At 47.1% G+C, this 16,917-nt stretch overlaps 1 protein-coding gene across 2 annotated transcripts in view; it reads right to left on the reverse strand.

Moving 5' to 3' along the window:
- Positions 1-16,917, reverse strand: part of SRCAP (Snf2 related CREBBP activator protein) — a 38,429-nt gene that overhangs the window by 5,339 nt on the left and 16,173 nt on the right. For both annotated transcript variants that reach the window (XM_083378466.1, XM_083378467.1), the window contains 19 exons: positions 16,081-16,250; positions 15,801-15,993; positions 15,563-15,699; positions 14,286-14,472; positions 13,958-14,127; positions 12,513-12,862; positions 11,258-11,806; positions 10,990-11,157; positions 9,457-9,687; positions 8,377-8,703; positions 6,756-6,997; positions 6,218-6,615; positions 5,578-5,780; positions 5,261-5,430; positions 2,882-3,078; positions 1,306-1,420; positions 930-1,058; positions 652-834; positions 99-182 (listed from right to left, as the gene is read on the reverse strand). In XM_083378466.1, the coding sequence (XP_083234592.1) occupies positions 99-182; positions 652-834; positions 930-1,058; positions 1,306-1,420; positions 2,882-3,078; positions 5,261-5,430; positions 5,578-5,780; positions 6,218-6,615; positions 6,756-6,997; positions 8,377-8,703; positions 9,457-9,687; positions 10,990-11,157; positions 11,258-11,806; positions 12,513-12,862; positions 13,958-14,127; positions 14,286-14,472; positions 15,563-15,699; positions 15,801-15,993; positions 16,081-16,250 (4,203 nt within the window). The remainder of the gene's footprint in view (positions 1-98; positions 183-651; positions 835-929; positions 1,059-1,305; positions 1,421-2,881; positions 3,079-5,260; positions 5,431-5,577; positions 5,781-6,217; positions 6,616-6,755; positions 6,998-8,376; positions 8,704-9,456; positions 9,688-10,989; positions 11,158-11,257; positions 11,807-12,512; positions 12,863-13,957; positions 14,128-14,285; positions 14,473-15,562; positions 15,700-15,800; positions 15,994-16,080; positions 16,251-16,917) is intronic.

Here is a 16,917-nt window from a genome sequence, read left to right on the forward strand (position 1 = left end):
AGCCAGCTTAAAAAGAAAAGTTGTACGATCCTTGATTCCCATTTTTCTGACAAGTTATTATACAAAAGAATTTCACCAACCAGGGAGCTGAAATTTACCTCGGCTTGCTTCAACTCCTCCCGACTGACGTCCTCCAGAGATGCCTCCAAAAAGTTCATGGCATAACGCTCAATAGGAGTGAGCTGAAAAATGGGGGGGGGGGGGGGAAATCACAGGGGATTTTTTGAAAAGAACACATCACATGTTTTGCAATTATTTCGGGCGCAGGGGTTGGAATGCAGGGCATTGTGAGATGTTTGTATTTGTGTTGGAATTTTGAGTGCTTACATCTTTATTCCTACAGCCAATTACGGATTCACCGGTATGCTGCTGTTTGATTGTTATTTTTAAAGTTATGGTTGGCCTCAGTCATGATGAGATGGGCAGCCATATACACTTAAAACAAGCTAAAAAAGATAAATAAAATCATCTGCCTGAATCTAAAGCAGCGCTGTCCACCCTTGGCAACTTCAAGATCCAAAGTTGCCAAAGGATGGACACTCCCGATCTAAAGGAAACGATATCTTCGTATGATTGCAGCAGATGTACATTATAGAACAAAGGGGTAGCCTTCCACTTTCATCTCAGGTTAAAAGGCAGGATGTTATGTACCTGTTCTACGAGTGAAGCAATTTCCTGCTCTGCCTTAGAAATTTCTTCTTCTTCCTCTTTGCTGGACCGGTCTTCTGCATCCAAAGGAATGTTCTCATTGAATTCTGCCAGCTCAGCCACTTGCTCTGCCTTGGCCTGAGTAGCTGCCCGAATGTCTTCAGGGTCCTCAGCCTTGCACAGTGCCTGTGAGGGAAGACATTTCCAGGCAGAAATCACAACAGTCCTGACCAAAGTAGGGCAGCTCCCTTTTGTTCAACGTTATGAATAAAGTAACCCACCTGTTCTAGAATCTGTGTCTGCTTGGTGGCCATGGGATCCTCTTCCTCCTCCTGCACCGGAACTGGGATCTCTCCTTCTTTCTTCGTGGGTTCATCTAGCGGCATGTCAAACAGCTCAAGAATAGTTTGCTGAGGGCAGAGAAATTAAATTACAAATTATCCTTAAGATAGGAACTGCTGGCCTACACATCTGGTAATTTTTTTTTGTTATCTTTCTTGTAGCAGGTTAACATAACTAAGGATGTCTCAAGAGTAACAGGGCAGCGTTAAGATGCTTAAGAATAAAGCACTGCCAGTCAAACCACTGGTCCCATGCACCAAGGACATCACAATTCAGTACCAAGGTCCAGGATCAATTGCAGATGTTTATGGTTACCTGCTTGAAGTAGGCTGTAGTGAAGTTGCCCCCTTCAATAGCCATATCTCCTAGCATCCTTTTCTGATTAGCTTTCTTCAGAATATTTTCCTCCACAGTCCTTTCGCTGATCAACCTAAAGGCATCAGAGAATTAATCTGTAAGTTACTGCTAGCCAACTGTGTCTGTGGGGAAAACCTATGAAACTTACGAAGTTTATTTTTTTAAAAAAGCTATTGCTATAATACAATTATTAAACGTCTAAAGCCTTTTCTGCAGCTACCAGAGCTCCTTCTAATTGCTGGTGCTGAAAAATGGGAGTGTGGCCATCTATTATAATGATGCTGTAGGAGATGACTAGGCTGAGCCTGAGGGAGGGATCAAACGCATCTGTTCTGTTCCAGCCTACTACCGGCCCTGCAGAAAAGCCAGGGACAACCCCTATACAAAAGGCAACAGGCTGGAAGTACGGCCGCCAAATTTATTTACACAAAACAGATCCAAGACAGAGCAAACTAAGCAAAACAAAATACGAACCACTAAAACAGAAGCTGCTCAAACGGTTGCCTTCAGCAACCAGCCCTCCCACACATTCCCCTTTTAAACAGTTTCAAGGCGTGGCTTCTCTTTGCCTCCTTCCGAGGTGCCCCACTGCCTTCCTCTGTTTACTCCTAATTGACTGCCTCCTGCTTCGGGTGTCCTTGAACAGGGCCAGCTGTGGGTCATCTTCATCCAAGCTGTCAGGCTGGGTCTGAGTAGTAACCAGATGGGAGGGGCCTGGCTGAGAGCTCTGCGAAGCCTCAGAACTGTCCTCTGCAGGCTCTCCAAACCCCTCCTCCTCCTCTGAATCGTCCGACCCAACTGCTGAACCCACAGGCTGACCCTGAATCACAACAGCATCATAAATCACGAGTTTCCTGCAAGACATCTAAGAACAGCCCATCTTGAATGCCTCTCTCACTTCCCACTCATTTCCCTTAGCTGCTAGATGGTCAGATTCTTGTAGAGAGCTTAAGCTTGCAATAAATCTTTATACAGGTATTCCTCGACTTATAACCACAATTGAGCCCAAAATTTCTGCTGCTAAGTGAAACATTAGTTCACTGAATTTGGCTCCATTTCCTGCCACAGTTCTTAGGTGAATCACTACAGTTGTTAAGTAACATGGTTGTTAAGTGAATCTGGTTTCCCACACTGACTTTGCTTGTCAGAAGATTGCAGAAGCTGATATGACCCCAAGGCGCTACAAACGTCATAAATACGAGTCAGTTGCGAAGCGTCTGAATTTTGATCCAGGTGGGCACAGGGATGCTGCAACGATTGATTCTAAGTGTGAAATGGTTGTCACTTTCTTTTAGGGCCGTTTTAACTTCAAACGGTCACTAAATGAACTGTTGTTAAGTCGAGGACTACTTGTACTCATTTGAACTGCCTGAATCTCCTGGGGGCTTGACAGAGGCATAATCCTGTAGATCCCACGCTTTGTACATCTTCCCCAACCTCATTTCCCAAGTGTGCAGGCTGAAATCCTGGAGAATAACATAGCTAAATTAGACTAGCCAATGCTGTCACACGTGGAATGGAAAGCTTAGTTAACCTGTAGATGTGAACATCCCGTGTCTGCCCGATACGGTGGCAGCGATCTTGGGCCTGAGCATCCATGGTGGGGTTCCAGTCACTGTCATAGAACACCACAGTGTCAGCACCGGTCAGGTTCACTCCCACCCCACCGCTGCGTGTTGACAAGATGAAACAGAAGATGCGCTTGTCTGCATTGAAACGCTCCATCAATGCCTGCCAAAATCAAAGAAAGAAAGAAAATCCTGGACCGGGATTCTGCCTTTACCTCCTAGCTTCAGAAGAGGAAGGTAGGTTTATGAACTGACTTCATGTATGAATTACACGATTAAAAAGCAGGCGATACAAATATCTTAATTTGATAACCTACAAAATCATTTTTTTTCAGAACTACATTTTACATTTTTTTTTAAAAAAAAAACCCACCCTTCAATTAACAGGACATAGTAAAGGTAAAGGTTCCCCTGCACATGCGTGCTAGTCGTTTCCGACTCTAGGGGCCGGTGCTCATCTCCGTTTCAAAGCCGAAGAGCCAGCGCTTGTCCGAGGACGTCTCCGTGTTCATGTGGCCGGCATGACTAGACGCCAAAGGCGCACGGAACGCTGTTACCTTCCCACCAGAGTGGTCCCTATTTTTCTACTTGCATTTTTACGTGCTTTCTAACTGCTAGGTTGGCAGAAGCTGGGACGAGTAACAGGCACTCACTTTGGCACTCGGGATCCGACCCGCCAAACTGCCGACCTTCTGATCGACAAGCTCAACGTCCTAACCCACTGAGCCACCGTGTCCTTAACAGGACATAAGTCTCCATAATTTGCAATAGTCTCATTCTGAAACACCCCCCCCCAAAGTCTTGGACTGTCCCAGTTATTCCCTTACCTATGCAGCATAATTCAACCAAAGAAAAAGCCAGGAGTTTAAAAAATGTATTCTGAATGAAAGCTATTTTTTTTTCCAAATATTCAACACGCCAATTTTCCGTGACTGCCTCCAGGTCCCTTTGATTAAACGACGTCAAATTGTTGGGATTCCAGAGTCACGCACTCCCAATGGCAGTGTTTGCCCTATGAATCTGCATCCTTCCAGAGATTAGGATGGCCTAGATCAGGGGTAGGCAACCTTGGCTCTTTTATGACTCATGGACTTCAACTCCCAGAATTCCTGAGCCAGCTAGAGGCAGTCCAGGTCTGGATGGGGAGAAACAGGCTTCGACTCAATCCCGCCAAGACTGAGTGGCTGTGCATACCGGCATCTCGGATGAACCAGTTTTGTCCATCTTTAATTATGGGGGGTGAGGTGTTACCCCCCGTTGATAGGGCTCGCAACTTGGGCGTCCTCCTGGATTCACGGCTCACTTTGGAAGATCATATAGGAGCCGTGACCAGGGGGGCTTTTGCCCAGATTCACTTGGTGCGCCAGTTGCGGCCCTATCTGGACCGAGATACCCTACGCACAGTCACTCATGCGCTCGTGACCTCCCGTCTAGACTACTGCAACGCTCTCTACATGGGGCTGCCCTTGAGGACCACTCGGAGGCTTCAGCTGGTGCAGAATGCGGCCGCGTGAGTTGTGATGGGGGTTTCCCGATACTCCCATGTAACACCTCTACTCCGCGAGCTGCATTGGCTTCCGGTTGCCCTGCGGGTGAGATTCAAGGTGCTGGTGATGACCTATAAAGCCCTAAATGGCTTGGGTCCGGGATATATGAGGGAACACCTGCTCCCTTCATCCAGTGCACTCACACAGGGAGGGTCTTCTCAGGGTGCCGCCGGTAAAAGACTGCTGCCGGATAACACCCAGGGGAAGGGCCTTCTCTGTGGGTGCGCCTGCCCTCTGGAACCAGCTGCCTGTGGAGCTTAGGACTGCCCCCGACCTTCATTCATTTCGCCAGGACCTGAAGACCTGGCTCTTTGAGCTCTCCGGCCCAGGCTGAGTTTTTAACTGGGGTTTTTAATTTTAGGGATGATTTAATCTTTTTTTAATTGTTTTTAACTTTTGTACTGGTTTTGTTTTAAATACCCTGTAAACCGCCCTGAGTCCTTCGGGAAAGGGCGGTATATAAATCTAATAAAAATAAATAAAAAATACCCCTGGTCTAGATCCTTTGAGTCTCTTGCTGTTCCCCCAGGTGTTTGGGCTGTTTGGTTAATCAAGCTCTGCTGGTTAATGTTACTCACTGTGAATTGGGACTCTGTTTATTGCTGTGGACATTTTGTTAAACTACGGTTGCTCTTAAATCTTTGTACGCACGTCAGAATCACTTCTGCGAGACAGGTGGCCTTCTATGTTGTTTTAAGTGAATAAACCAGGTAGGAAGGAAGCAGCACGAATCACTTCGGCAGACAGGCAGGGATTTTGCTTAACATTTCAGGAAGGGCACAAACTGCTGTCGCTTACCTGCCGTTGCTCTACCCGAGTGCTACCATCCAATCGCAGATAGATATGCCCGTGATAATTGAGGAATTGTTCCAACACGTCCAACATGCGGGTCATCTGGGTGAAAATCAGGACCCGGTGGGATCCAGCTTTGAGCTGCCGTAGTAGAACATCCAAAGTCTGCAATTTCCCTGAAAACAAATGAAAGAACAGAGAGCAATGGGCAATGATATATCTGCCAACCCAAAAAACAATTTGCTTGACCTCACAAGCAGGCTAACGCATTGCCCTCGTTTCCGATCGGTGTCAAGTGCACCTTAACTCTTCTCACCACATACCACAGTCGTACTGGATGAGGCGAAGGTCCGGGAACTGGGTCCTCATGTTGCAGATGATACGATGCAAACAACTTGCGTGTGGCGAGAGCTCTTGGCGCAAGGTCTCCTTGAAGACTGACTTCTGGAGCAGGAGTGTCGGGGGAGGATGAGAGGTGTGCATGGTGATAGCAGGAGCCTCCACAGGAGGCATAACGAAAATGAACCTGCAAAAGGTGAACAGACAGTAAAGGAGATGTAAGAATACAAATTCAACAGCCAGTCTGGTGTAGTAGTTAAGGTGCTGGCCCAGGAACCAGGAGACCGTGAGTTGTACTCCCACCTTAGGCTGGGCTACTTTGAGCCAGTCGCTCTCTCTCAGCCCAACTCACTTCACAGAGTTGTAGTTGTGGAGAAAATAGGAAGAGGAAGTAGTATCAGATACATCTGCCACCTTGAGTTACTTATAAAGTAATCAATGTGGGTTAAAACTTTGATAAACACATAAAATACCTCCAGAAAATAAGAGAGGAAGATTTGACTAAAGCTGGAACTCACAGGAATATTTTGAAACACTCAAAAAGATATCTTCATGCTTCTGCCCCCTCCCCCCACTTTAGCACCACCGCTTCAAAACAGCCAAGTATCTGCAGGAAAATATTACCTCTCTATAATGTCCGTCAGCTCCTCAATCCGTTGCTTGGGTGTCAGGATTGCTTGGGCCAAGGTTTCTGACCTCTGCCAATAGGCCTCGAGATGCTGAGTGCTCCTTTGCACTTGGGCTGCGTAGCAATGGGTGTATCCAGATCCCCTTGAGCCCTTTGGCTCTATGTTCTGGGTTGCCGTGGCTCGCTCTTCTTCACTCGGCTCCACCATGGCCTCCTCTTTCTCCTCCTCCTCCTCCTTTTCCTGGGGAGGCGGCAGAGCAGGAGAAAAGAGGGTGCAAAAGCGTAGCACTTCGGTACCGTAGACAGGCGCAAGGTTGCAGTGCTGCTCATTGAGACGGAAAAGCCGGTCAAGGCGCTCCTCCTTCTGCTTCTTCCTCTTCTCGTCAAGTGCTTCCTGGAGCCAGAGCAAGCCAAGCGGATAGAACTGTATCCAACTTCTTATCGCCTCCCTGCCGCAACTTCTCAACTACCCTGTTCCTCCAGCCCCCTCCCCCCCACCCCCCGAAAGCCACGTCTCTGAGCCAAGGAACTCACCAGAAAGAAAGGGGAGCGGGGCGGGGGAGGTGGTTGCCGTCTCGGCCTTGGGGCCAGGATGGAAAGGGGTGGTGGTGGTGTAGGTGTAGTAGAACGCAGAGTTAACATCTCCGGTTCCTCCTTGGGCATGGGGCTTGAGGCAATCTGGGACACCATTGTAGGAGAAGTGTTGGCAGAAACAGTAACAGTGGCAGCTGGGCTGATAGCAAATGAAGCAACTGTGGGAGGCGGGGGAGGAGGAACTGTGAAGGAAACAGAAGAGCAATCGTGAGGAGGATTGCCGACAAATCTACAATCTCTTTCATGTTTATAGTGTGGTAATATGCCACTTGGCTCCCTCTTTGGATTGGAGTTATTGCATAGGTTAATTTTGTTTAGAAGACTCACTGGCTTCTGTAAGGTAAAGGTAAAGGTTCCCCCGCACATGCGTGCTAGTCGTTTCCGACTCTAGGGGCCGGTGCTCATCTCTGTTTCAAAGCCGAAGAGCCAGAGCTTGTCCAAGGACGTCTCCGTGGTCATGTGGCCGGTATGACTAGACGCCAAAGGCGCACGGAACGCTGTTACCTTCCCACCATAGTGGTCCCTATTTTTCTACTTGCATTTTTACGTGCTTTCGAACTGCTAGGTTGGCAGAAGCTGGGACGAGTAACAGGCGCTCACTCTGTTACGCGGCACTCGGGATTCGACCCGCCAAACTGCCGACCTTCTGATCAACAAGCTCAGCGTCCTAAGCCACCACGTCCCTTGCCCTGGCTTCTGTAGATCCTCGTAATCTTTTGAAATGCATTTTGAAAATACGACAAGAGAAATGAATGCAGCACACCTTTCTGACTGCAAAATACGTTGTAACAACAGCTGGACAGTTACCAGTTGTCCATCCACTACAGAAAAATTTAAAGAATGCATGGGTTTTGCTATATTTGAACTATCATTTTACCAGTTTAGAGGGCTATGAAGAAATCTGAATCTATGCAGGACTGTCAGCTTTTTGATAATATATTTTTAGTCTAACTACTGTAATTCTAAACTGGTAGAATTTAGCAATTATTCTTCTGGATACTGAAAATGCTTTTGATATGATTTCCTGGACGTTTTTGAAACAGGCACTGACTTATTATGGATTCCCTACAGTTTATAGCCTACCCTGATGTAGTTTAATTAATTCGGAGTATTTTCAGAGGGTAACATTACGTTATGCACCTCGTCAAAGATGCCCTCTTTCATCTTTTCTTTTTAATTTAGAACTGTTTACATGTGCTATTAGAAATTCTGAAATCACAGTCACATTAGGAGGTAAAAATTACGTATGTGCTTATATGCAGATGGCCCATTTCATGAATCAGCCAAAATTTTCCATTCCTAATCCTATTTCGCTTGTCTAATATACTAATTTATCTGTTTTAACATTTTATTACATGAACTATCATTTATCTGCATAAAATTAGAAGAATATATCTACAGTTAGTCTTTGTTTACCAGATTAACACATTCCTTGATTTTTCTTTTTTATGTGACATCCTTTTTTTTTTTTTTTAAAGATCAGTTTGAAGCTGGCAGTGGGATCCAACTCCCAAATTTTTGATGCATGAAATCCCACCTGGTGATTTTAAGACATGCTCACCCAGCTGTTGCTCCAGGTTGGGATTTGAGGCGTGTACCATTCGCAGCGTGGGTCTCACAAGGGTCTGTAGGGGGGCTGGTGCAGGTGGCCTCAGTGGGACCAGGGGTTGGTTGGGCAGCCTAACCGAAGAGACGGGGTTCACAGGGAGTGTGGCCCGCTGGGCCAAGAGGGCTGTTGGAAGGCCAGGTAAAGTACTGGCGGTTGTTGGCGTCACAGGGCGCATGGGTGGATGCTGTGGCCCAGGGGATGGGGACACTAAGCCATCTCGAGGAGCCTGCCGTACGACAATCTTCACTACGCCCGAACTATTCACTGCTGAGGACGGCACTGTGAGAAACAAAAGGCAGAGGAGAGGCTCAATTTTGAAGGACAATTATTTCTGATAATCTGCTTACTACAGGTACTCCGTGACAGTTCCATTTAGTGACCATTCAAAGTTATAACAGCGCTGGGAAAAAAGTGACTTCGGACCCTCTTTCACACTTGTGACCACTGCAGCATCCCCATGGTCATGTGATCAAAATTCAGACGCTTGGCAACTAACTCACATTTATGACAGCCGCAGGATCCCCAGGTGTCTGTGTGTGTGTGTGTGTGTGAGAGAGAGAGAGACGTGATCACCTTTGGCGACTTTCTGACAAGCAAAGTCAATGGGGAAGGCAGATTCACTTAACAGCCGTCTTACTAATTTAACAACTGCAGTCAGTCAGTTAACAAATGGGGCAAGGAAAGCTGTAAAACGGGGTAAAACTCACAACAAATCTGCCACTTAGCCACAGAAATTTTTGGGCTCAATTGTGGTCATTAAGTCAAGGGCTATCTGTATTTATATGTTGGAAGAGGGAGAAAACTGAAACGCAAATAAGGTATAAAGAAAGAAAAAGACGGCCAAAAGACGACGAGAGATGACTGGCCATGTAATTCCAGAGGTAGCACGCCTCAAAGACAGTCATCAGAAAGGAAAGCTGGTGGAGGGCAACCAGTTGCAGGAAGGGGCTTCATGTCCCCAAGTCCGTTTCCTGAAAGAACATTTCCCTCACAAGCCAGAAGGAAAATCTAGGCTACGAGAGATAGACTGACCTTGGGTAACAGCAATCGGGACGCTGATTGTTGCTGTGGAAGCAACGGGTGGCACAGTTGTGCTGGTAGCTGGGACCGGCAGGATGGTGGGAGGCTGGTGGCCTGGAACATTCTGCACGCTAACTGGGTTCTGCCCTGCCTGCTGGGCCATCGCCTGGATCAAAGCCACTTGGGCCGGCTGGCTGATGATGTGGTGCTGCCCCCCAGCGGACACCAAGTGAACTACATTCCCTGGAGAGAGAAAAAAAGAGAGAAGGAAAAGAGAATTCTTGCCCATTCTGTTCCTTTTTCTGTCTGCAATGTTTAAGTAACATTTTCAATATATCTGTAAGCCCTCCTTGAGAGGTCCCACTGAGAAGCAGTGGTCCTCCGAGTCAAGCAAGGCTCTAATTTTGCTCTATCCCTCGGGTCACCGGATGACTCACAAAGAGACACCAGGAGCTTAGAGGGGCTGCTCCAATAATAAAAAAAAAGCTACCTGCCACTTCGTTTCCCTTTCAACATTATCTCCCCGACAGCCTGTCACTATCATTTTCCCTTAACATATTATTTTCCCTTAACAGGAGACATTTAATCTTGCGAGCATTTTATCTTGTCAGTGGATCTGTTAATTCCAATGTTTTAATTCTCTTCCATAAATGGCATTTAAATAACAAGAAGGAAGCATTCCTGTGTAGAGCCAGGGTAAAGTTTAAAGTTGTCTCATGGGATTTATAAGACACACACATCATGCAGGAGTGTTTCTTATGCTGAAAACATCTACTCAAGGATGACTAGAAAGTACAGGTAGTCCTTGACTTACAGCGGTTCATTTAATGACTGTTTGAAGTAACAACGGCCCTGGAAAAAGTGACTTATGGCCGTTTTTCACACTTACAACTGTTGCAGCACACACACACACACCCAGTCCTGTGATCAAAACTGACACACTTGGCAACTGACTCACATTTATGAGACTGCTGTAGTGTCACGGGGTCATGTGATGACCTTTTGCGACCTTCTGACAAGCATAGCTAATGGGGAAACCAGATTCACTTAACAACCAGGTTACTAATTTATCAACTGCAGTGATATGCTCGACAACCGTGGCAAGACAGGTCGTAAAATGGAGCAAAATTCACTTAAGAAATGTCTCACTTAGCAACAAAAATTTGGGGCTCAATTGTGCTCGTTAATCGAGGACTACCTGTACATTAGGACCTGACATTCTCTTGCTAATTTTGAACAAAACAATCCTTCCGATTTCAAGGGACAACAAATAACCCCTCCCCCCCCGCCCTTAGCTAAAATTAAAGTTTGTATGGAAGATGTATTAAGGCACAAGCCATGGTTCCGAAAACAAATCCCTGAACGGCGTACTCAGAAGTACCTGGTTCCCAGACCACTATTTTGTATTATGGCTTGCCGAATCTCAGTCTAATCTCTAATCAAACATTACTAAGCTTCCCTAAGTCAAGGTTACCCAAAGCTGTCTTATTTGTGACAAGAGGACAAGGGGGTCATTGGGGCTGTTCAGGACTGGGGTTTACCTACTTGGCAGCTGTCGGGCTGGCTGAGGCATAGTGACCTGGCGAACTTGGGTACCCGTCAAGGTAAGCTTGTTGCCTTGGATCTGGAATGTGAGGGGTTTACTGCCTGGAGCACCTTGGAGAGGCCGGTTAGCCAACGAGGCGAGTTGACCAATGCTGACTACTTCACCTGCTGCAGTGAAGTGGGGGGGGGGGAAATAAAGGAGGGGTTAGATTTTCAAACCATCATGGCATGGCGGCCGCCCATTTCTTGCTGGCTCCTTAATACTTACAAGGCAATCGTGCCTGCATATCCGGGGACAGCAAAAGCCTTTGCTGCACACCTCCGGCCGCGGCAGCAAAGTTGTATCCAGGCAAGGTAGGTACGGCAGAATGGATGTTCATGGGCTTCACCATGCCCCCAATGGCGCTGGTGGACTGTTGAGTGGTAGCTCCCGCAGGTCCTGGGCCCAAAGGGTTGGTCGGGGGAGGCTGCTGCCCCCCTACAGGGGATACACCCAGAGCGTTAAGGGGGGATATGCTAAGTGTATTAATGGATTGGGGGTTGGTGGGGGGTTGGTGAGCCATAGGACTGATGCCCAAGGGGCTGATGGGGGGCTGCTGTTGGACAGAGGTGATGCTCAAAGTATTAGCGGGGGGTTGCTGTCGCACTGCAGCGCCACTCAAGCTGCTAACTGGGGGCTGCTGGCCCACTGGGAGTGGGACTGGCGCAGGCTTGAGAGAGGAGGCGGTGGTTGTGGTAGGAGAAACAGGAGGTGGTGAGAGGAGAGGCCGGGGAGTATTTGGGACCAGCTGAGCTGCAGTCATTGCCATGGGCAGCACTGTAGGTGGGGGGAAAGAGAGAGAGAGAACAAGGTTAAAAGGTAAGGTAAAGGTTCCCCCGCACATGCCTGCTAGTCGTTTCCGACTCTAGGGGCCGGTGATCATCTCTTGTTTCATACCCGAAGAGCCAGCGCTTGTCCGAGGACGTCTCCGTGGTCATGTGGCCGGCATGACTAGATGCCAAAGGCGCACAGAAGGTAACCCTGTTACCTTCCCACCATAGTGGTCCCTATTTCTCTACTTGCATTTTTTACGTGCTTTTAAACTGCTAGGTTGGCAGAAGCTGGGACGAGTAACAAGTGCTCACCCTGTTACGCGGCACTTGGGATTCGACCCGCCAAACTGCCGACCTTCCGATCGACAAGCTCAGCGTCCTAACCCACTGAGCGTCCCTTAAGAACAAATTAAGAGACCCACAACTCTTATCTTTTTAAAATATTAAGATACGCTTCAGGAAACCCAATGCCAAAATAGTTTTGCAACTGAACGGACAATTTGCTGTTTAAAAGTCAAAACAAGAAATCTATTGCCCATTTCAAAATAAACTCAAGAGGTGCAGATCTAGTTTCACACAAAACAACTTTAACGGTAAAGGCGAAGGTAAGAAGAAACAGAGCTCAACTTCCCCCCCACACTCTCCACACCCCATCGCCAAACTTTCACTCGCCCTCTTTCCTCATTCCCCAAACAATTCCGAAACCTCACCCTGAGGAACAGAGGCCTGGCTCTGCAGCAAAGCAGCAGCTGGGTTGTTCTGGCTCAAAGTAGGCACTAGAGTTGGGGTCTGTGGTCTGGCAGGAGGCGGCACCGGTACCGACATGGTCACAGATGAAGGAGGCATTGGGATAGGCACAGGGAGAGACACCGAGACGGGGAGCGTGGTGGGCTGCAAAGGCCCTGGCAATCCCGGGCCTGGGTGTGGTCCAGGAGCTAGAGCAGGCGCCAGTGATTCCGGAAGCACAGGAGTCATCGGTCTCTGCAGAGGGGCTGTGGGTCGAGGGCTGTTCACCAGTACTACTGTTCTGTTTTCTGGCTTGGGCATCGGCTGTAACATCCTGAAAGAGATGACACAGAGCAATGGGTTTCTTTTCTTCTGCTGTACGATAAAAAATAATAATAATAATAATAAAAAAAAACCTTGGCTAAGAACTGTCTGATGGAGACAGTTCCAGAGATGGAGATTTAACAGTCCCCTCCAGTTCTCAGCCAAGATTGTTGTTGTTGTTAGCTGCGAAGTCATGTCCGACCCATCGCGACCCCATGGACAATGTTCCTCCAGGCCTTCTCTACCATCTTCTGGAATCCATTTAAGCTCACGCCTACTGCTTCAGTGACTCCATCCAGCCACCTCATTCTCTGTCGTCCCCTTCTTCTATTGCCCTCAACCTTTCCCAGCATTAGGCTCTTCTCCAGTGAGTCCTTCTTTCTCATTAGGTGGCCAAAGTCTTTGACTTTCAGCTTCAGGATCTGGCCTACTAAAGAGCAGTCAGGGTTGTTCTCCTCCAGGACTGACCAGTTTGATCGCCTTGCAGTCCAGGGGACTCGCAGGAGTCTTCTCCAGCACCATAGTTCAAAGGCTTCAATTCTTTGGCGCTCAGCCTTTCTTATGGTCCAACTTTCACAGCCATACATTGCAACAGGGAAGACCATAGCCTTGACTATACGCACTTTTGTTGACAGGGTTATGTCTCTGCTTTTTAGTGTGCTGTCTAGATTTGCCATGGCTTTCCTCCCCAGGAGCAAGCGTCTTTTAATTTCTTGACTACAGTCCCCATCTGTGGTGATCTTGGAGCCCAGGAAAATAAAATCTACCTCCATTTCTTCCCCATCTATTTCCCAGGAATTGAGAGGGCCGGATGCCATGATCTTGGTTTTCTTAATGTTAAGTTTCAACAGCCAAGATTATTGCATATTTATTCTAGTCAAGGTAATACTCGGAATTCAAAGTCAGGACAGCAAATAATGCAGAGCACATTAACTAATAGCACATCATTCTTCTGCATAATTGCCATTGGAATAATCCCAATAACAACTTTTTCTTTAGGTCAGAAAACCCAAATCCTTCAGAGCTGGCAAGCTTATGTCCAAAGGGAAAAAGTATGGATATGACGCAATGAGGCCTCTTGAGCAGTGAGAAGAATCACAAATACCTGTTCACTTTCATTTTGACTGGCTTGGGTCTGGGAGGAGGGTCTGGGGACTCAGCAATCTCTTCAATCATTTTCCTTGTCACTTTCCATTTGGGCAGGAATGTGTCTGTTTCGTAACGGGAAACGGAGCCTTCCAAGTTGATCAGATCAAAAATGCCCAAGTCCACGTTCTGCAAGAGGTTGAGATTCACATGCAATAAAATCAGGATGCTTCGTTCTAGTTTTGCATCTCCCTTTGTCTCAAAAACAGCGGTCACCTATCCACCCAGATACCCACTAAATGGAGCAATTCCACCCTTTCAAGGAGATCAGAAGAAGAGGCACTTGCCTTGAAAGGGTCCCAACCAAGAGCATGCAAGACGAGGGAAGCAGTGTGGAAGCAGATGCCCTCTGTGATAAATGGCGAGTGGATCGGCCGTGGGTCGAAAAGATTGGGGTGATTGCAGACCTTCCGGAGTTGCATCAGGATGTTGATGACACTCATGAAGTGCCCTGTTGCCAACGTCTCCTTGGTACTGTAAAGGGGACAGCCACATGGAATCAGCTATGCCCACAGATGCCAAGGAATGTAATAATCGATTTCAAGAGTCATAAACACGGATGTGGCGTGGAGCTGGACAAATAAAAGCTAGAGAAACACCATGGTCTATATTCCTTTCTCTCCAATGGCCAGCCTACTATTCTTTTTTTTTTTTATTGAAAAGTTTTAACATACAGTTTATCTTTAACAGTCCCCCCACCCCCTCCTTTCTCCCTCCCCCCCTACCTCTCCCCCCTCCCCCCCCCCGACTTCCCAGAGCTAAATACAAGGTATATATAAAAAAAGCAATCGTAAACAACCATATACTAACAACCATAAACTCTAAAATCCATCACTCTCTAGCTTATATAGGATAAGACAAACCTTAGTAATATTAAATATATATAGAGAAGCTAAAAGAGAAAAAAAAGAAAGAAGACTTATTCAAATGCTACATAAAACTTCTTAACCCTATACTTGTTCTGGATATACTCAATCCATTTTCTCCATTCCATAATATAACGTTCTTGCGAGTGATCTTTCAAATAAGCCGAAATCTTTGCCATCTCTGCCAGGTCGGAAACCTTTAAAGTCCATGGTGGACTTGTAAAAAGATCAAGGTTTTCTGGATAAAAATTTGGTGGAATATGCAGAAGATTTTTAAGCAAAGGATAAAGTTTTGTCCGCAACTCTTCTTGTTGGGAATAATCACGGATGCTACGGTTGTGGACACTAAGTTGATGTTAAATTTAATTACGGCAGCAAGACTTTTGATAGGTCAGTATTGGAAGAAAGAGGAACTGCCGACCATAGAAGAATGGACTTTAAAGACCAGCCTACTATTCTATGAGGCCCACGCTATTAGCTTAAAAACTTTCCTCACAAAATCCAAGAATGTCTAGTACCCATAGACATTCCCTCTGTCACTTCTCAACTAGCCTTCTATACCAGGGGTGTCAAACTGCCGGCCCGTGGCCCAGTTGCATCATGCTGAGGCCGCACCAACCCCAGCTCCGGCAATGCGAAAAAAACTCACGATGAGTCACGTGACGTGGCAAGTTAAGACACCCGTGGTCTATACTTACGTCGCCTGGGCCATGAAGTCATCGTAAAGGTAACGCTGGCGCTTGGAAAGACGGCACTTGATGACATGCTCGTATTTCTTTGGCATTTGCTTCTCTACATCCACTTTGACCCTTCGCAAGAGGAACGGGCGCAGCACCTGTTGGGACGATGACAAAGAAGGCACGTTTTGTTCTGGATCTCTTCTCGGTCCACTTTCAACAGTCCCTTGAAAAGGCCTTCTCCTTCCACGATGCTCACCTTGTGCAGTCTTTTGACTAAATTCTCATTGTACTCCTGGCTGCCTTCAATCATGCCTGTCAGTGGGTTGGAAAACCACTCCTTGAACTCGCGGTGTGACTGGAAGACGTGTGGCATCAGGAAGTGCATGAGGGACCACAACTCCATTAAGCTGTTCTGGAGAGGCGTCCCAGTCAGCAGTAGCCGTCGCTGGCTAGAACACAAGTAAGACACAAATTTGAAAATTTCTGAAGAAAGCTGTTTCTATTTAATGCTGAGGGAAACACTGCTATCGCCTCACCTGTTGAAGTTGAGCAAAGACTGCCAGCGTTGGGATTTGAAGTTCTTGATGTTCTGAGCCTCATCCAAGATCAGGTATTTCCAATTCTTGCGTCGAAAGGCCTGGTGATCCTGCAACACCAACTTATAGGAGGTGATGCAGATATGGAAGGCATTGGGCTTGGTCCAACCCTAAATGGAGGCAGTGAAGGAATTACAACAGGGCTAGTAAGAGAGATTCCTTATTAACTGCCTGCCTTCTTCCTGGCAAATAGATGGGGAAGAAATGGAGGTAGTGACAGATTTTATTTTCCTGGGCTCCAAGATCACCACAGATGGGGACTGTAGTCAAGAAATTAAAAGACGCTTGCTCCTGGGGAGGAAAGCCATGGCAAATCTAGACAACACACTAAAAAGCAGAGACATCACCCTGTTAACAAAAGTTAACAAGGCTATGGTCTTCCCAGTTGCAATGTATGGCAGTGAAAGTTGAACCATAAGAAAGGCTGAGCACCAAAGAATTGAGGCCTTTGAGCTATGGTGCTGGAGAAGACTCCTGCGAGTCCCTTGGACTGCAAGGCGATCAAACCGGTCAGTCCTAGAGGAGATCAACCCTGACTGCTCTTTAGTAGGCCAGATCCTGAAGTTGAAACTCAAAATACTTTGGCCACCTAATGAGAAAGAAGGACTCACTAGAGAAGAGCGTAATGTTGGGAAAGGTTGAGGGCAAGAGAAGAAGGGGACGACAGAGAAGGAGGTGGCTGGATGGAGTCACTGAAGCAGTAGGCGTGAGCCTAAATGGACTCCAGAAGATGGTAGAGGACAGGAAGGCCTGGAGGAACGTTGTCCATGGGGTCGC

Source organism: Vipera ursinii (genome assembly GCF_947247035.1).
Source record: "Vipera ursinii genome assembly, chromosome: Z".
NCBI classification, from domain to species: Eukaryota; Metazoa; Chordata; class Lepidosauria; order Squamata; family Viperidae; genus Vipera; species Vipera ursinii.